The sequence below is a fragment of the Stegodyphus dumicola genome, chromosome 4 (assembly GCF_044657685.1).
Source record: "Stegodyphus dumicola isolate Sdum_Otavi_A_Nest chromosome 4, ASM4465768v1".
Taxonomy (NCBI): domain Eukaryota; kingdom Metazoa; phylum Arthropoda; class Arachnida; order Araneae; family Eresidae; genus Stegodyphus; species Stegodyphus dumicola.
In genome coordinates this window covers 104593975-104615197 of record NC_140771.1, presented here as the reverse complement: position 1 = coordinate 104615197, position 21223 = coordinate 104593975, and the positions used below count along the sequence as shown (strand labels likewise).

Sequence of the window (21223 nt, the reverse complement as noted above, 5' to 3'; positions counted from 1 at the left end):
TATTTTATTTCTTGTTTGCTAAGAAACTTAATATTGTTATTCGAAAAAAATTTAAAAAATAAATAAATAAAAATATTCATAACTGCTGTTTAATATGCTGTTTGACTTTAGGAAACAGTTTTGTAAAGAAAATCTTTAGAAACTAGATTTGTTTGGGAATGCTTTATGAATGGATGGATGCTTGGGAATGCCTTACAAGAAACTGAATTTCTGAATCGTTACTACCGGTAGAAAATTTAATTGGGATGATCTGAGAGCAGAACAAAAAACTCATCTAATGCACCTGAAACATATAAAATCATACAAAGTTTGTCACAAGTTAAAAATCGTCTAATAAGCCACAAGGCCATTTGCGGTCAGCTGGGCTGTTTTTTGTCTACAAACAAACACATCTTCTAGTGAAGGGCTTCCCAACTCTATGCTCGTGGGCACCATGGCGCCCGCCGATCATTTAACGTGAACCCGCCGCTGTGTGATCACAATAAAAATGTTTTAGTTTTCAATAAAATTATATTTGAAAGTTTTCTCAGTTTTAATGAAATAGAAATTGCGTTTAAGACAGATATCGCACAAAACGAAATGCGACTGATCTCTTTTTTATGTGCATGTATTATTAACTCTATCCAACTAGAAATACGCTTTGGAAAAGTAAATGGTGCCTGCCATCCAACAGATGTTCTAGAATGTACTGTTAGGGACAAAAAGGTCGGAGACCTCTGTTCTAGTGTTTCAGATCTTGTACGTTAAAAATAAATTTTAGGTTGATTCGATATCCGAATTGATGAGAAATGTAAAGCAGTTGGAAGCTTTGGAAACTTCTAATAAATCCGATGACAGTCACAGCTTAGAAGGCTATGTTACGTTTAGAAAATTCTGAGCATCCGTAAAATTTAGGATGTTTGCTTTGGAGCGACCTTGCAGAGTAATTAATGGATAATTTTGAGGTAGCAGAAAAACTTTTTTAGTCTCTGCGTATATTTAAGAACAATCTGAAGTTTCATAAGCATTAGAAAGCTGTGAAATCGTTGTTTACTAACTGGCGTCAGCCTTTCGGCTTAAACACAGTTCGTCTTGTAAAAATTTGCCAAAGGCTCAGATGATGTAAGATGGATAAAGCACTAAGTGCCGCCAAAATACGCGAAATCATGAAACAGTCATTGGGTCGTACTAAAATCATTGAAGAGTGCAAAACATATTAGTTACATGTATACAAAACAAGGATAAACAAGTCTGAGTAAGTGCAAAGATAAGGAAACTAGAATAAGTGAAAATATGATTAAATATAAATAAGTGTAAATCAGCGGTTCTCAACCGGTGGTACGGAGAGAGGAAAAAGGAAGAAGGGAAAGAGGAAAAAGGGGGTACGCAAAGAAGTAAAGTATTTTTAACTATTAAACTCAAAAAATGAAACCTCAACATTCAGATTGAGTTTTTTTCTCTAACCCTCGTAAATTTATCCGATCTGAGTTTTGTTCAAGAGTGGTGGTGGTAGTAGTACTTTGTAGTGGTGGTACTAAAGGTTTTCAATTTTTGTTTAGATGGTACGCGTCAAAAGGTTGAGAACTGCTGGTCTAGATTAAATACGGATATAAAACATAAGCAATAAAAAAAAGGGAGCGAAGCTCTAACGACTTCCTTGAAACCTATTATGCAAATATGCACTGGTAGCTTTTGCAAAATCTAGTTACAAATCTCGAACTTCCCTGAATTTGGACATAAAGCTGTTGCTGACAGGAAGTTTGGCCACATTGGTATATTAATATGTTGGGGAAAATTAGAAATTATCGAGGTTGGAAGACCTTTGCTAGATCTAGCCCCGTTAATCATAGAGCGGACATTAACATCAACTTACTAATGGCGCTGTCTCAAAACAACTACAAACAGCATTCACAATAATAATAAATTTTTCTCTCCATCGGATAGATGGTGGCACAAGCTAAAATTTCCAGTGCAAAAATGAATGCGAAGAAAGTTTTAAATATGGATATTAAAATGACGGTTATTAAAGCTTAAGAAAAAAATAAATGTATTCTGGTGAAGTCCCACTAGAAGATCCCCTTGCTGCAGTTTCAAGGAATAGCAAAGTAATGTATGCGGCGAGCATATATTTATTAACATTAAAGTTTGTTTTACCGGTTCCATCAATTTAACTGACATACTGTTTGAGTAATTGGGAGGTGATAGTTCTGACATCACGTTACTAAAAATTTTAAGAAAATTCTAAAAGGAAAAGGGGAAAAGAAGATATACAATTGCCGCAACAGATTTTTAACGTGATTGTTATGGTATAGAATGATATAACATTCTTTTATTTACAGCGACGCCTGATTTAAAGCATTTAAAGTAACAAGAACGATATTTTTTGGAGGGGGAGGTATAGACCTTAGATATTTAAAAAGCCACAAAAAAGCCACAAATACTGATAAACACAATTTGCTTGTTTACTACAGGAGTTTTTCTGAGGTCCGGATTTATTCGAGACTGGTCTCATCTAAAAATACACATTTACTGTCTTGGGGTTGGTTGGTTGGTTTTTTAAATGGCACAAAACCTCGAGGGTTATTATGCGCCAGACAAATGATGAGTAAAATTCAAGATGCATAAACAAGTATCAACTGAATTGATGAACTGAACGTGAAATACTGATGAAGGCATGGAGAAATGACTTTAAAATGTCTAGGCAGAAATGACTGAAGAATGCTCTAACAACAGGTATAGCAGGATAAAAAGTAGTTCAAATCATATGGTAAAAGGAGATGTCTTTTAAAAAAAACTTATGAGGTTGATGTGAGGGTTTCTTCCGATTAGATCTGTTAAGTTAACATTCGTAGAGTTAAAATAAAATTCACGTTTCTGACTAAAAGCAGGACAGCAGGTTAAAATATGATTGACTGAAACGGGAACGGTGCAAGTGCCACAAATAGGCTCATTGTCTTCTTTCAAGAGGTACTGATATGTCAGTCTGCAATGACCAATTCGTAAGAGAGTCAGTAGTACATCCTCCTTCCGATTCCCTCTCGACTCCCAGTACTCCAAATTGGGTTTTACCTGCCTTAATTTGTTCAGAGTTTGGCATTCCCAAAATTCTTGCCGCCTGAACAAGACCTTTGTTCTAGTGTAATTCCGTATGTCTGTAAAAGGGACATCGTTTTCTGAGGTAATATCAGCAGATTTTGCTGCAATATCGGCGAGTTCATTGCCTTTGATGCCAACGTGTCCAGGCAGCCAGCAGTACGCGATATAATAACCTGCATTTCTCAAACGGACGTGTGCCTTTAAAATTTTCTAAGACCAAAGGGTGGCTGGTATTTGTATTTATTGATTCAAGAGCACTCAGAGAGTCAGAGTAGATGATGAACTTTCTGCTATTCTGCCTAGAGATAAAGATTAAGGCATTCAAAATGGCAAACGTTTGCGCAGTAAAGACAGATGCAGCCTTATGAAGTTTACTACTCTTTATTTCTTTATCACAAACAAAAGCTGCCCCAACCTGGTCATGATGCTTTGAGCCATCAGTAAAAATTGTTTTGTAGTTAGAATAACTGCTTCTATGCTCTAGGAAAATTTGTTGGTAATAAATATCATTGGTACTGCTGTTCTTTAGTTTTCCAAAAATGTTAAGTAGGTGAATGTTCACTTCTTGCCAGGGAGCAATACCGAAAAGGTCAACGCTTTTGGGATGCAGATCATTTATGTTAAATTCTTCAATCAGTGAGTGAATGCGAAGATCAAAAAGTGGGATACATGAAGGACGGGCATGATAAAGACGCCAGTACTCATCAGATGTCATGAACCGGACAGTTTGTTCGGCCTGTGACATTACTTTATAATGAAGATCAATGGACAAGTGCTTGCGTCTGAATTCCAAAGAAGGTTCAAAACAGATGACATATAAACTTTGGATTGGAGATGTTCTGAAGGCTCCACAGCACATCCGTACGCTTGATGGTGGACTGGATCCAATTTTAGGAGCACAGAAGGTCTTGCTGATCCGTAGATAGCACAGCCATAGTCAAGTTTGGAACGGATTAAAGCTCTATAAATGCGGAGCATAGAACAACGTTCTTCTCCCCATGAGGTATTGGCCAGGACTTTCAGTATGTTGAGAGCTTTAGCACATTTTTTCTTTAGATTTAGATATGCGGAAGGAAAGTGAGCTTTCTGTCAAAGATAACTCCTAAGAATTTTGCTTCTGGCTCAACACGGATCAAAGAACCGTTAAGATGCAGCTCTGGATCAGGATGTAGATTTCTTTTGCGACAGAAGTGCACGCAGACTGTCTTCTGGCTAGAAAATTTAAAACCATTGTTGTTAGACCACTTTATGATTCTATTTATAGCAATCTGTAGTTGTCTCTCAATGTATCTCATATCTTGATCTTGACAATAGATCATCAGATCATCAACATACAGAGAACCGTGCACTGTGGGAGGATGTTCTCTTAAAATGGAATTAATTTTCAGGCTGAAAAGAGTGACACTGAGCACTGAACCTTGTGGTACACCTTCTTGTTGTACAAATACTTGTACAAATACTTGAGAAAGCAACGAACCGATCTTGACTTAAAAAGTGCGGTCCTTCAAAAAGTTTTGAATAAAGATGGGTAGATTACCTCGCAATCCAGTGCTGTAAAAGTCATGAAGAGTTCCATGCCGCCAAGTTCTATCGTACGCCTTTTCCATGTCAAAGAAGATTGAAACCACATGATTTCTTTTCACAAATGCATTACGTACTGCGGTTTCTAAAAACAGGGCATTATCAAGTGAAGATCTTCCCTTACGGAAACCACTTTGGTAAGGCGATAGGCAATTATTAGTCTCCAGATAGTACGTGAGACGGTGATTTACCATTTTTTCCATAATCTTGCAAAGGCAGCTAGTGAGCGCGATGGGGAGATAATTTAAAGGATTTTTCGGGTCCTTGCCGGGTTGTACTATAGGGATAACAAAGGCCCTGCACCAGGCAGTAGGAAAAATTTGTTCCTTCCATATCTTTTTATACAGAGCAAGAAGGACCACTACAGATTCATAGGGCAGGTGCTTTATCATCAGATAACTTATGCCATCAGGACCAGGGCAAGCCCTATCAGTGCGAGATATTATATTTCTTAATTCAAACATGGTGAGATCTTTATTATAAGATTCTGCATTAGGATTTGAAAAGTCGATTTGAATCCTTTCCAAGCGCATCTTTGTGGGCAGAAACTCTTTTGAGTAATTGCTAGTGCTAGATACAGCAGCAAATGTATCACCTAAAGCATCGTCTATTTCTTCTCTAGTGCTAATCAACTTTCGATCTTTTTCTAGAACATAAAAGGAATAATCATTATAGAGTCCAGAGGCTTTGCGGACTCTTTCCCAAACCTGTTTGCTAGACATTGATTTTCTCTGACTTTACCGCCTCACTTTTCTTGCATTCGCCTTAGCTTTTTTAAAGGCAAGAAGATTTTCCAGTGTTGGATATCGGCGAAAGATACGCCAAGCTTTCTTTTGCTCTCTCGAAGTTTTATGATAATCATTGTTCCACCAGGGTTTAGGGAACTTTGGGAACTTTGTCGAGGACTTCGGAATACAGACTTCAACAGCTTTTACAATGGTATCAGACATCATTTTTACTGCAGTATTAATGTCCACATCGTTGACCATTTTTTCAGTCAGCACAGCACAAGATTCAAAAAGATCCCAATCAGCTTTATCGTAAAGTAAGCTTGGTTGTATTGAGATCTTTGAATTCCCTGTAATATTTACAATGACTGGGAAGTGGTCACTATCGTAGATTCTCTCCTACACTGAAAGAGCAGAAAGGTAGTAGAGATGGAGAACAAAAAACCAGATCCATTGCATGAAAGGTTCTAGTCGACTTATGAAAATGAGTGTATTCTCCATTATTAAGGAGACAAATAGAGTGATCTTCCATTAATTGTTCGATCTGCCGTTCCCTTGAATTAGTGTCCCTACTTCCCCATAATGTACTATGGGCATTGAAGTCACCTAAAAGAAATAAAGGTTCTGGGAGCTGCTCAATTATTCTGTCCAACTCTCGTTGATCAATATGCTCATGTGGGGGTAAATAAATGGCGCATACAGAGATTGAAAAGCGTAAATTAATCTGAACCGCCACAGCCTGAAGAGAGGTCGTCAAAGGGAGAGCAATGTATGAGTGATTGTGGGAGGTGATAAGGCCCACAGCACCACAGGCATGATCCCCAGATGGGTTGTCCTTTCTTACTGTTGTATATCTCCGTATCTTAGCATGTGTGCTTGGTTTTAACAAGGTCTCCTGAAGCTCAAGGCAGGCAGGTTGATACATGTTTATTAAATCTTTGATGTTATCCAGGTTTTGACGAAAACCCTGACAATCCCACGAAATAAATGTACCCATTATTGATGCTTGTTTGGGCGGTGTTGGTGTTTTGACTTTCGAGGCAAAAGGTGCTTCGGAAGGGATAACCCTTCTTCAACGTCCATTTCGTCTGAGTCGTCTAAGCGTCCTGAACTCATGCTTGCGATGGAACTTTGACTGGGGGTCCTGGGTTTTTGCTTATTTTTCTCTTTGATACCATCTCTATGCTTGTTCTGTTGGACATCCTGTTTTCCTTTGGGCGCTGTCATTGGCGTACTACTTTCAACGTCAGGTTTTTTCCCTGATTTTTGGTTTCTAGGATCTTCTGTGGTTGCTACTTCTTTTTTCTGTGCAGTTCTTGTGGTTTGCGTTGATACTGATCTGAATGATTTTGTTGCGGATGCATAAGATTTATTAGGTCTTGGCTGATTAGAGAGAACAAGTCTTTTGGCTTCTGCAAATGATATCTTTTTTTTTCTGTCTGCCATTTCGGACATGATCTTGAAAAAGCTGGATGCTCGCCTTTACAGTTTATACACAAGGGGGCAGCAGAGCAGCCTTCACTAGCGTGGCCTACGATGGAACATCGAGCGCACGGGAGGCTACCTCGACAAGAGGTCTTTCCATGTCCAAAGCGCTGACATTGAAAGCAACGCATTAGATTCGGTATATATGGCCTGATTGAACAGTTTAGGTATCCAGCTTTGATGTTTTTAGGCAGGTTAGGAAACTTGAAAGTAAGTATGACATGTTTAGTGGGAATGAGTTGATCTTCTTTCCGTATTTTGATCCTACGAGCACCACACACATTTTGATCTGCCAACTCTTTAACAAATTCCTCTTCAGTTAGTGACAGTAAGTCTATTTCAGAGATTACTTCTCGGGACGAATTTAGATTTTTATGTGGCTTAACTACAATGTCTGCTTGTCCTAATTTAGTTAATTTCAAAACATTATTAGATTGCTTTCCGGACACAGTTTCTATCAAAAGGTCTCCAGATCGAAGTCTCTTAATATTTTTCAGTTCTCCTACAGAAGACAAAAGATGTTTGTTTATTAGAAAGGGTGACATTTTTTCAATTCCTCAAAGCTGGTTATAATTAAGAAACGTGGACAAAGTACATCTAATGCAGTGCTTTCTATGTCGCTTCTTAGTCTTTTAGTCACAGTCTGTGTATCGGGTACATTGTTGGAGCAGGAAGGTATCATACTATTCATATTTAAATTCAGAAAGATTCGGGTCCGACCACCCCACCCACCATGGAGCCCAACAAGGGGACGCAGATTCCTACGCCAGGGCTAGGCGTAGGAAGTGGCTGCTCACCACAAGGACTAGTGACCAGCCGATTGGACTAGTGACCAGCCGTGAGGACGACAAGGTGCCTCCCGTTTAACTGAAGCAGAGGCCAAAGCAGTGTGTTGGGGATAGTGCCTGGCCCCTCAACTACCGGGACCCTCTTTTCCAGTGACACGGGTCTCCACGCACGGCAAACACGTGGGCGGTATTCTCGCCACTCGAAGAACAAGGGACAAGGCGGTTCCAGTTTCTTATGACGACACCAAACCTCGGAAGAGGAAACCACATGCGAGAAGGAAAACGGGAAAAGTTGCAGTGAAGAGGAGAGGAGGCAGAAAGGAGGAGAAATCACTGGGGCTCCAGGATTGTGACACCCGATCACCGAGACGGTAATCCTCTGAAGGAGCTGGACATGCTTTAGCTGGACATGTTGGAAACAGCCTTCACGCCTAGGGTGGGTGGCCCTACCAGGAGCTATGCTCCCGACGTACTTCGCCCGTTCAGCCCAGTGACACCCCCCGCCACGTTGAGGAAGCATAGCAGGACTTGGGGGGCTGTCTTGGGGAGGAAGGGAGTTTCCTTTTACAAGAGAGAAAAACTGGTATTGTTGCTTGACGGTGTTTCAGAATATCCTCTTCTTGCCAATGATTTAAATTCAACTGTAAATGTAACCGCCCAATATATTGGCTGTAGTAGAATTCAAACATTAAGATTCAGTCGTCTCCTTCAAGACTGAAGCTGCTTCATTTGGCTATTCTTGACCAATACTTGACGAAGAAAGTATCCAGCCTTTAAACAGGGGAAAAGAGCTATTGACAAATGAAACTAATTGACAAATCTAAAAGCATATTCAATATTTTTAATTTTTTTAACAATATATTTGTATGGCATGTTATGTGGCCCAACAATCACACACTGTTGTTTTTCATTAAAATATTTTTAAAAATAGTTTTTTATTTACCTTTATGTAAAGTAATATTTCAGGTTAGATAAATTAAGTACTAGGGTGTCCGCCGATAACATCGCGGCAAAAACATCGCGGACGAAAACGTCGCGGAGAAAGCAACGCAATGCGAAAACGTCGTGCTACAAAACATCGTGGGAGAAAACATCGCAAAGAGAAAACATCGCAGTTCTAAAACATCGCGGTACAAAATATCGTCATCGAAAAATAAAGCAGTTCAAAAACTTCGCAGTTTAAAAACATCGTCGTCGAAAATATCGTGGTAAAAAAATAAAGTATCTACAAATCATCGCATGACGATAACATCGCAGATATGCTTTTTTCAGGTTTTAATAATTGTAAATGGATATTCCCATAATGATTTGTGAGCGCAAGATGTAAAGAAGGATAATTTTTACTTTCACATTTTTTTTATTAACTAATAAATTTTTGCTGAAAAAGTAAGAAGGAAACTTAAGCATAGAAAACTAAATGGAACTTATAGATTATACTTTTCATGAAAAATTACCAGTGAAAACTTTACAAAAATGATTTATTAATGGCCTTTGTTAGTTAACTATGTCGGTTTAAAATTCTATTAAGTGCTATAAGTTGCATTAATTTTCTATGCTTAAGTTTCTTTTTTATTTTCTCAGCAAAAATTTATTGATTAATAAAAAATATGAAAGTAAAAATTATCCTTCTTTCCATCTTGTCCTCACAAATCATTACGGGAATATCCATGTATAGTTATTAAAGCCTGAAAAAAGCATGTTTGCGATGTTATCGTCATGCGATAATTTGTAGATACTTTATTTTTTACCACGATATTTTCGACGACGATGTTTTTAAACTGCGAAGTTTTATAAGCGCTTTATTTTCGACGACGATGTTTTGTACCACGATGTTTTAGAACTGCGATGTTTTCTCTTTGCGATGTTTTCTCCCACGATGTTTTGTAGCACGACGTTTTCGCCTTGCGTTGTTTTCTCCGCGACGTTTTCGTCTGCGATGTTTTCGGCTGTAACCAAGTACTAACCAGGCGCCGTCTGTCCTGTCACTTAAACACATTGTAATGTTGCGCGCTTCCAACCTGCACGCAACAATAGTGGTGACTGCTATGAACTGGAAAGTAAGTATGATTCATTTTCCTTAGTTACTGCTTAATTCACATTAATTCAAGTATTCCAACATGAATTTAACTTTAGCCTGGCTCTCCACCATGTGTGGTGTCAAACGGGAATATTCGTGTTTTAGTATTGCAACACTTCCCCTAACCACAATGATTTGTTAGAATTCAACGACCAAATACACACACCTTACTCGACATTCTAAAACTCGATGAGCTATTTTAACATTCTTAAAATTCAAGTGTAGGTGGAGAACCCTACAAAACACATTCATTCTAAATTCCCCCTCATTCATCTTTAGACATGCAGGCTTTCGCTCTAAAGCATGATTTTATCTACAGTTTAATACTTAAATTTGAATTCATTTCTTTTGAGCATTTACTTTCAGCATCTAAAATTTTATGCTTCCAGACTAAATTCTACTTTTACATAACTTTCAAGTATTTACGTATATTTACAAGATTCTAATACATATGATTTTTACAATTTACCATAAAATGAATAAGATAAAAATAAAGTTTTACTTCACGCTTTCTTCACCAAGCTGGCGGCACTGAAACTAAATTTTTCATTAATACAAGAATACGAAGTTATTTTACTTTCGGCCAAATTTTGGCTTTAACATAACAGAATGAGTCTTTCGACCAACAGAAACTGCTTGTTCTTAGATTTTATACTTAAAGAAAATAATACTTTTGCCTTAGCTAAATAAAGTAAAACAAAACTAAGTCTCAACCGAGACAAATTGACTTCCGTCAAAACATAGAACTTCGTATTTACGCATAACATTTCGGAACAAAAGAAAAAAAATTATAGAAGATTTTAACTTATCTTTGAGTTATCGATGATTGGAACTCCGACATCCTCTTCTGGCAGAACTGCTCCCACGATATGGACTTCATCGACGTCAGTCGTCTCCTTCGAGTGTCGTCCATGTTGATATTTCTTTTTCGCCCTCTGCATGCTGGCCTCTTGGAGTAGTAGTCGTCGGGTTGCTGTCTTTTCCGTTTTGCCCCTGGACGGCTGGTCTTGGCGTCCTCCGGTCTGGAATCATGCTTGAATTTCTTCTGTTGGTGGTGGTCTTTTCGTTCCTCCTGCTGTCTTTTCGTTCTCGGGAACGGCGGCCTTGTTTGCACCTGACACTCTGGCCCTGGAAGCGTTCTCCTCGATGCAGAATTTCTACTGCGATACGTTGTAAGTGGTGTTTTCCTCTTTACCAAAGCTCCTCTACGCGGCGGCGTTGCTTTCTTGTATTTCTTAAATGCTGGAGTCTGAACGTTTTCATTTCTTCTTTTCGGTACCGTCGCATGACTTCTAGCAGGGCTAGGTTTCTCTTCAGTTCCCTGCTTCTTGGGTGGTGGAGCGGGTGACGTTACTTATGGACTTTCTACTTCTTTTACGCTTGAGTCCTGCAAGAAACTTTTAAGGATTTCAAAATCATTTTGATTATAATATTTTTTCACCTGGTCGGGACTTGCTTTACAGATTTCCCCTCTCTAGTTCTTAAAGTACAATACGACTCCCTTTATTTCCTGAATTACATAGGGGCCTTCAAATTTTGGAGCTAACTTTGCAGTAAAATTGTCTGGGGCACTTGATAAAGAAAATTTTCGCTTCAACACTTTATCTCCAACTTTAAAATCTGCTTCACGGCGTTTTCTATCATAGTATAATTTTTGTCTATTTCTTGCCGTATCCGAGCTTTTAACCGCCTGGTCAATGAGTTTTTTGCAAATCTTTTTGTTTAAATTCTTGCTCTCTTTGTTGCACAAAGAATAATTTATCTAATGGCGTAATTAACTTTCGTCATAAAAATAATTATGCTGGAGTTTTTCCCGTAGTATAGTGATTTGCCGTTCTTAAAGCATAAGCTAACTCATTTATGTAGCCATCCCAGCGCTTGTGATGTGTGCTAACATAGCTTTTTATTTAATTATTTTTACAATATTTTTATTAACTCTTTCTGCTATGTTTGCCTGTGGTCTATACGGAACCATTTTGATATGGCCTTATTTGCCAAGTCCAGTGCAAATATTTTCAAATATTTGGCTAACGAATTGTTTACCGTTATCGCTAATGACTGTTATCGGTGCACCGTATTTTAAAATGTATCTGTGTAAGAATGCATCTGCGACTGTTTTGGCTGACGCGCGTTTAAGTGGAACAATTTCTGTCCATTATGAAAAATGATCTACAATTACTAAAAGAAAACAATTTTTATTTAACTCATTCTGGGGGAAAGGACCAAGAAGATCTATGCCTGAAATTTCATTCGGAAATGTAGCGCAAATGCTATTTAAGTACCCGGCCGGGCTGTAATTAATATCATTTATTAACTGACATTGATTGCAGGACCTGACATACGCAGCTACTATTTTGTATAATTTCGGGAAATATACCGCCTCGCGTACCCTTTTTAAAGTCTTTCTGACCCCTAAATGACCCTCTGTTTTTGTGTCGTGTAATTCCTTCAAAATGCTTAATCGAAGCGAGACTGGGATGACTGGTTTGTACTCGAGATTTTCGTTTGTTGTTTTCGTATAAAATAATAAATTATCTATTATTTCATAGTTTTTTGCTCTATTTCTTATCGCATCGATATCTGTGTGCTCAAAGCTTTCGGGGTCTTTCAAATATGCATAGATACTTCCAAATTCAGGATCAGCTTTCAATTCAGCAATAATTGTTTCTCCAGAATCTAAAATTTTTGAAGTCAACACAGCGCATTTGAGTTCATTTCCTTCATCGTCCAGTTTTATACCAGAAAGTGCGTCAGCTACATTGTTTTCCTTACCCGGTTTATATTTAATTATGAGATTATATTCTTGAAGTTTTAAAGCCCATCTTATTAACCTGGGCGTTAGGTTTTTCCCCGAGTAAAGTCTACCAACAGCCGCATGATCCGAAAAGACTGCTACTGGCGCTTTGCCGAAATAAACTCGAAATTTGTGTACAGCCATTAATACGGCTAATGTTTCTCTCTCTGTAGCTGTATAATTCCTTTGTGTAGGGTTCAACGTTTTACTAGAAAATGTCAAAGGATGGCCATTTTGGATGAGAACAGCCCCTACAGCATAGTCCGACGCATCTGCTGCAATTTCCAGGTTTTCGTCCCCCTCCGGGAATTTCAAAACAGGGGCATTGATGAGCTCTTCTTTTAACCTTTCAAATGCGGTACTTGCTTCTGCTGTCCAAGTGAATTTACTTTTCTTTCTTTTAATTACTAACAAGGGTTCAACAATATTAGCAAAATCTTTTATGAATGATCGGTAATAAGAACATAACCCAAGGAAAGAAGAAAATTTCTTGGCGGTGTTGGGAGGTGGGAAATTCTTGATGGTTTTATTTTTGAATCTTGAGTTTCATTATACCCTTTTGCGAAATTTTATAACCCAGATATTTAAGTTCTTTAGTTGCGAACTTGCATTTTGAGGCGTTAATTGTAAGACCGGCCACTTTTAATAATTTTAAAACTTCTTCTAGGTCTTTAATATGTTGTTCCAACGTACTACTCGTTATAATTATATCATCTAGATAGATTAAAGTCGATTTTCCTAGGATAGGCTTTAGAACTATGTCCATAGCTCTCTGGAATGTTGACGGGGCCCCACACAACCCAAAGGGCATGCGTAAAAATGCATAAGTGCCCGATTTTGTTATAAACGCGGTTTTATGTATGTCTTCGGGTCTCATAGCTATTTGATAGTAGCCAGACGTTAAGTCCAACGTAGTCGTGTATCTCGTAGACTTAATCTTTCTAATAATTTCCTCTATAACCGGCAAAGGGTAAACTGGGAATTTAGTAACATTATTGAGTTTCCTGTAATCGATAGCAAACCTCCAAGCCCTTTTATCCGAAGGAGGAAACTCGTTCTTTTTCCTACATAGTACAATTGGACTCGCGAACTCACTATTTATGGGCGTTATTATTTGGTTCTTTAACATTTCCTGAATATGTTCTTCTATGATTTGCTCTTTCTATTTGTCATAGCGGTAAGGTTAGTCCTACAGGGTTTGTCGGCAATTAACTGTATCTCATGCATAACTATTTGACAACTACCAGGCCGTTCTGAAAACAAGTTTGAAAAAGTACTCACCACTTGCTGGATGGCTTGGCTTTCATGGTCATTCAAATGGCTAAGGTCGACTTGCGGTTGTTCCACTGGTTCCACCACCCTCCGATCCATCTCCAGCACGATAGAACTTTCCTGAAAATTCAGTTTGGCCTTCGCGGCTTTTAAAAACTCCATACCTAAAATAAATGGACTTTGCAAGTTTTTTACTACAAAAATTAATACTTTAAGGCTTTCGTTTTGAACCTGTATTTTTAAAGATAGTTTTCCAATACAATGACAAGTTTGTCCTTGCGCTGCTATGATTTCTGTGTTTTTATTTTTAAATAATCGAAACCTATTAAAATTCTTCTTAAAAAAAAGATCACTCATAAAATTACCTTCTGCTCCTGTATCGACGAGGGCTTCTACTCGTACATCGCCAACCAAGACTTGTATAATTGGTAATTGTGAGTTTTTTACGACGACCGTATTTAAGTATCTTCTTGAGGGTTTTTTCAAAACTTCCGGGGTCTGGACCCTCGCTTTCACAGGCCCCTCTACTCGTTTAAAGCTTTCCTTTCAACTTCTGCCTTCTGGGTACGCGGACGGTTGTTTTCAAATTTCCTTTTTGGGCCTTGACCTTCGAGCTTCGATGAGTTAGCTTGATAGCTCTTTTCCCCATAAGAGCGGTTTGCATTTCTGGTCTGCTCATTTGAAGATTGCCTTCGGATACTTTGAGAATACGATGCCCCTCTAGCTTTTGCCGCTATTCTGCGATTTTGGAACTTGACCGCCAATTCGAAGAGCTACTGCAATGTGCTTGGGTTTCTAATTTCGAAGTAATCTTGAGCAGCAGGTATCAATCTTGGTAAGATTATTTCAATAATCTCCGCGTCGGGTTTCTTCCCATACAGCATATCCGTCAGCTTAATTTTTCGCAGAATAAAGTCCGTCAACTCTTCTATATTCCGTTGATAAAAACTATATAGTTCGGCTTCTAGCCTTGCTCGGTCTTTCACTATGGGGAAGGCCTTTAATAACGATTTTTTGAAATTTTGAAATGTATATGTCTGGCCTCCGAATTCCCCTAATAAAAATTTGCCTATATTCTTCCACCATAGCGAGGCCTGTCCTCTTAGTGCAGATGTGGCAATGGCAACTTTTTGTCTTTCAGGCACAGGGTAGAGCTGGAAATGATTTTCGATGCCTTCTAGAAATATCGCCACCGAATTTTTTCCGTCGAAATTGACGTTTGGCTTGATTGACGCTCTCATCGTTTGGACCAGGTATCCAAATCCTTCCAATTGGCTTGCCATTTCTTGTTGTTGTCCAGCAGCTTCCATCCAATTTTCGACCATTTCAGTTCGACAAGTGTTCGGGCGCCAATGTAATGTTGCGCGCTTCCAACCTGCACGCAACAATAGTGGTGACTGCTATGAACTGGAAAGTATACAAAGTCTTGAGAAGGGTTTAAATCCCTTTTTATTCAACTTTAGAAATTACAGATGCGTGCTCTTGACGCTCACAAACTACGTCGACCCGGCGGTAAAATAAAAATAAGAAACTCAAAAAAAGAATAATAACAAGTGACTAACTACGAGGCTCTCTAAACGTAACTAACCTCACCGCGTTCTAAAATAGCGCTGATAATTCAGCAAACTTCTGAATATTACGTTGAAAGATTAACAATCTGCCGAGGCAAGCACACAAGCCGAAATGCGTGGTTCTTCAATTTCTAACTAGCCACCTCCACGCTCGTGAAGCAAGAAAGCACACTTTCGAACTCGTTTCCCTTCTATTTAATTCAGAATACTTCCGCTGACTATTTTGAATACTTGCGAGTTCTACTAAAATTTACATACTCTGGCATTGGCAATTCCAGGGGAAAGTAAGGCTTGACAGGAAAGATAGTTTAAACTTAAAATAAATGTTAGTGAAAATAAATATAAACCCTACAACATTATTTACAATAGTCAAATACCTTTATTAATCCACTGTACTGCTATCACGTGGAATTGTAGTTATAGAAACATTTTACCAAAAATAAGTATTACTAAATCTGTGCACAGTACAATATATTATTGAAGTTTTTCAGCTCCATGTTTTCCTATTATTATCTTAGCAATCCCAGGAAAATTTTCACCAAGACTACACCCAGCCACACACACAAGGCGGTCTCTTAGAAACCGCCTCATAGTGGTGCCTTATCATGAATAGGCCTGTACCTCTATGCAGGTCGGCCAAAAGACAGAAATCAGTCCTACAAGTCTATGCAGTGAAACAAGTCTATGCAGGTGTTCCAAAAGACAGAAATCAATCCTAAGAGTGCCCTTGTATAAAGGTACGCTTCTTATAAAGATCGACTTGTAACATGTAAAAAATAACTTTCGTAGAGTGCGAACATCTTTATGACAGGGATAACTATGTAAGTAGAGTTTTGATTTGCTGCTGTAATTAACAAAAGAAATGAAAATTCTACTTTTACAAAGGTGTTCCGGCATAAAAGAGCCCGCATCTATGTGAAACTTGCTTTATATAAATCAGAAATTGACGTTCACGAGGATTTTGGCACCTTTATGCTGGGGTATTGTTACGTAGGTGTCGATCTATTTGAACAATGGCAGACTTGGTTAATGATACAAGAGCCTTATTGTCAGAGCATCAGTATAAACAGTGGCGTAGCTAGGGTAGGGTAACGGGGAACATCTGTCCCCGGGCGCAGCATCCAAAGGGCGCCAAATTGATGCTACGAAATTTTTTAATGAAATGATTTCCATTCTTGGCACAAAGAAAGGGCGCAAATTCTTCATTGCCCCCGGACGCTAGAAACTCTAGCTACGCCCCTGAATATAAAGGCATCCAATCGCTCTCCAACTGCCTTCTAATATCAGCGCCTTCTATGAAGAACTTGTTGCCTAATATCTTCATGCTCGAATACAATCGGATATGGCAGGACGCCGCCAGGAACCATCCTTAAATATCAGCGAAATGGTCACCTAATTTAATTCCACCAACTCAGGGGGCATTCACCGCGAAATGTATGTGTCTCTGCAGTGCTAAATCATTATCTCTAGGTCTAACCGAAAGGGTACAACAATGGTCTTACTTTTATAATCGAGGAATTTGGACTATATTCAATTTATTTCAGCCCGCTTTATAACTTTATTCAAATCTTCTTAAAACTATACATTAACAGCTGTCAATATATATTTTTATTCACAAAAGAAAAACAAAATATCATCTTAACAACTGCATTTCTCAATGCTCTTACCTTTCGTCCTGTGGCATTAGTTCAAGAAAGGGAGAAAGAACAAAGTTATTTGCGCACCAAACTAAACAAGAGTCAGTGCCGTCTATTAAATTAATTCTCGATTTATAATAAATGTGCTGCTTTTTTTCATCAATGTAGCGTTTTTATCAAAACAAAACGAAAAATGCTAAACTATGTATTTTAGTTCCCTTCTGATTCATGTATATTTCATATGGCAGTTTTCATCATATTTAAATACAAAACGCGTTTAACTTCAAAATGACAATAGCCCTTCCACGCTTCGTAACACATTCAGTATACTTTTATTAGTTTAGTAAAATTCTTCTTTTAGTCCTTGAGTGATAGACAATATATGCGTGAAGAATTCTGAATATATTCCACATGGCATTACTGATAATACTTTTCCTTTTTAGGTCTCAAAAACTGGTTTGGCATGGTTCAGACAAACATGGTGTGCGAGATCTAGAATCATACTGTGATGCTTGGCATTCAGCAGGACTAGGAAAAGTGGGAATGGCAAGTTCTCTTCTACGAGGACGCTTGCTGGATCAAGAGCGTTATTCTTGCAACAATTCTTTCATTGTCCTGTGTATCGAAGCAACCAGCCAAGACGACTATCGTCGAAAGAGGAAAAAGAGAGACATAGAAGATAAAGAAGTAACGTGGGAAGAATTCCTCCAGAGTATGGAAGAAGGCGACGATGGGCAAGAACACGAAATTCCTTAAAAAAACTTTAAAATAGTGAAATTTATAAAGGATTTTGTTTCTTTTGTACATGTTTGTTTCGTTCAAATTTTACTTTGTTGAAGAAAGAAATCTTCTACGTTCTTTGTGAAAATGCGGGATTTTTTTCATTGCATCAGAATATGGTGCAATTTTTCATGCGTCACTTGTGTCTCAAAAAGTGATTTATTATTTTCTAAGAAAGCATTTGATGTAATCTTTTGTAATTTAATTAGGCATCATGAATGTGCAGAAACTGTGTTTTATCAGCATTGGTAATTTTTGCCTTGAGGAAGAGTACATTAGAAAAAGTGCTTCTGGCAAGCGCTTTTAAGTGTGTTTTTGACAAAGTGGAGTATCTTAATCTGAGGCTCAAAGTAGAAAGTATATAGAATGCACATGCCAAACATAATCACGACACGACTGCTATCAGAATCCAAGTAAAGTGATACAGAATTTGAAAAATGAATGGTATATTTATAATTTCTGAATCAATATTCGAAATTGTTTCGGATCTTGCTTGTATGTAAGTTATTTCTTTTCCCTTCTGTGCCAAACGCAATTTAATGTGAACTAACATAAACTAAAATCAGTGAAAGAGGAGCACATTATGCATTTTATTTAATAAAGTTATTTTTTTCCTCATTATTTAGCATGAAATGTTATGTTAAATAAGTCCCTGTTTGAAAATTTCATTCACATTTAATTTAAAACAGTCCTTCAATAAAATTTTTTAAATTATTTTTATTTTTCATTTTTATGTTCATTAAGTTATATAGATAATGAATTTTCTAAAGTATAAAATTAGTAATAGAAAAAATGCAATTCTGCACTTTCTCTTTCCTTTGATCATTTTTTTAAGTATAAAGAGTACTAGTAATATTGCTTAAAAGATGTGAGTGAAATACTGATGAGAGTACAGCTCATGATTTTATTGGGATCTGGCTTTCGTTATTTTATTTTTGCGTCTCCAAGGAATTTATTGCCGTGTTAAAAAATTTCCTAAAAACTTGTCTTTCCATTATGATTCCTTGGCAAATGTATATATTTCAGTTTAAAGTTTATTTTGCGTGATTTTATTAATATATTTATCTGTAAAAAATTATTAAATTTGCATTATGCTACAGACATGATTATGCCATACTAGTTAAATATAAAAATACTGGTAATAACATTTTTATATCATTTCCATATTTTATGGTCATAATAGGAAACGTTTTGGAGTCATTAAGTTAATGATTAAGTTTCAAAATGAAACATACATCCTTGTAATTGTTACTTTCAAAAGTGCTGTGGATATGTTGAATGAAAACGTGTGTTCGTAAATGTTACGAATCTCATATCTGATTCTTAACGATCTGCCATCATTGTTCAATAAAAATCTAACATCGTATTTAATGTTAAATGTTCATTGCTTAGTTCATCCTATGCTAGTCACATTTGATATGTGTTCTGTAGGCATGTTTCCCAAGTGATTGCAGATACGTGATTGCCATCAGTTGATTCTAACTGATGAGAAAATCATCTTCCTCTAGGAAACGGATTTTAGAGTCATTTGATTGCTATCACGTTTAAGCTTCGCTAAAACTTGTCAAATGTATTCAATCTTCATCAATTTTATACTTCATATATTTTCTGCAGTTCTGTAACAGACATTAGTATGTGTTCCTATGTATGTCAGTATTTTATTTATTTGTGTACAGAAACTGAACCATGGCTACTTAAGTGATAGTATAGGAAATGAATGTCGTATGAAGTAAAACTGTGCAGTATTAAATGTATTGGAACTTACCTTATTAAGACCTTATTTAAGGATGCATCTCAAATTCATCAGATATCAGAGCATGTGATTGAATCATCCATAAGCTCTACTTTACCGTCTAAATGAAGATGTTGCTTTCAAAATTTTAAAGAAATATTTCAAACAAGTACTATATTTCACTGCAACTTTAAGTAAATGTTGGCAAATGTTAAGCTCAATTTTTGTATTTTCTAAGTCATCTGAAAAAGCTGAACAAGTTTCTGAAATTGATTCCAATTTTAATTTATTCTGAATAGCATACTCAAGCGGGAAAATGTTTCATACTGAATTCTATCACTTACATACAGCTTTAACTAATAAATATATTTTAAATTTCTCTTTGAATAATGTTAACTTTGTAAAGAATATGCCTTTTACTAAGTATAACTCGTGGCAAATCCTCACTAGTTTGTAAGCGACTTATCGCAATGTCTTATATGAAACAGAAACGTAAAAAGGGTTTTTTTTTAAACTAATTAAGCTGAAAAGAAGGCACACGTGGTGCTTACAAATCAGCCAGAAATTTTGGCGCGAACTCAAAAACAGAATTTTAAATTTAAAACTAAATGTAAGTATTTATTAGCCAAAGGCTATGCAGAGAAATTTAAACACGGAAATTGGCTTTTGAGCTTACATCGACGTGACAATACTATCAGTAAGAAGAAAGCAACGCTGAGTACAGGGACACTTATCTTAGAATAACAACTAGTAACGTGACCTTCAGCGGGAAAAACACGTTCTATCAGAACAATCTCAAACACCTTCTTAAATACACGCAAAGTAATTTGCATTTTGGCAAGAAAATGAAAACAGAGAAGAAAACAGTACAGAATCAGAGCATAAAATAACTGGTTACTTAACATAAATAAACCCTACAGCTTTACTTTCAAGAAGCTGTTCTGTTTGCTAAGCTCATTTAATCCAAATGCTCTGCAAGTTAGGATGATAATATGGAGAAACTGTAAATCAAATGTAATCAAATCGTATGAAAAACGATTCCAAAATTTTAAATATAAATACTTTTATGCTCCGTGCTAAGAGCATGCCTGTTGAGTTTTGTGTATTCAGTGTGTTGCTTATGAAATATTCAAGTGACATTCTAAAAATATAAATATCACAATGTAGCCATGATTTTCTTTGCGTGATATGAGTGAAGTATGGGTGCATTAAAATGGTAATAATTCAAACATAACTTGTCTTTTATAATTTGATGTTTGTCTCGAACGTCATTTTTGTCACCTAAATCTCGATTGATTTGTAAAAATAATGATTCTGTAATATTTGTTTAAAAGAGTGTTTATGTGAAATATGTATGAAGGGAATTAAATATTTGATAGAACTATTTTGTTGCACTGTATTTATTTTATAAGCCAAACTGTATCCCGGTTTAAAATAATAATAAACTTTTTCCATTTACAAAGTCAAAAATTGGATTATTTGCTTTTAATTTTCCTAATCCTTCTTCTTCTCGATTGCAGTTAGATTTTGATATTAATCTTCAGTCTTGCTGTCCTATTAGTATGCAGTCTTATCAAGTTCCCACAGTTGTTTTACGTTTTATGATAAAAATTTAGAACCTGAAGTCATTTTCAGAAACAAAATAGTATCTAAGCCGGTGGTTTTCAACCTGTTTTGTCCCATTCACGCCATTCACCATTGCT

The 21223-nt window shown here is 37.0% G+C and overlaps 1 protein-coding gene across 3 annotated transcripts in view; it reads left to right on the top strand.

Annotated features, from left to right (window-relative positions):
* Positions 1 to 20904, top strand: part of LOC118182799 (uncharacterized) — a 623155-nt gene extending 602251 nt beyond the window's left edge. For all 3 annotated transcript variants that reach the window (XM_085815295.1, XM_085815293.1, XM_085815294.1), the window contains one exon: positions 17452 to 20904. In XM_085815295.1, coding sequence (XP_085671421.1) covers positions 17452 to 17764 — 313 coding nt within the window. In that variant the 3' untranslated portion in view covers positions 17765 to 20904. The remainder of the gene's footprint in view (positions 1 to 17451) is intronic.
* Positions 20905 to 21223: the final 319 nt, after the last annotated feature.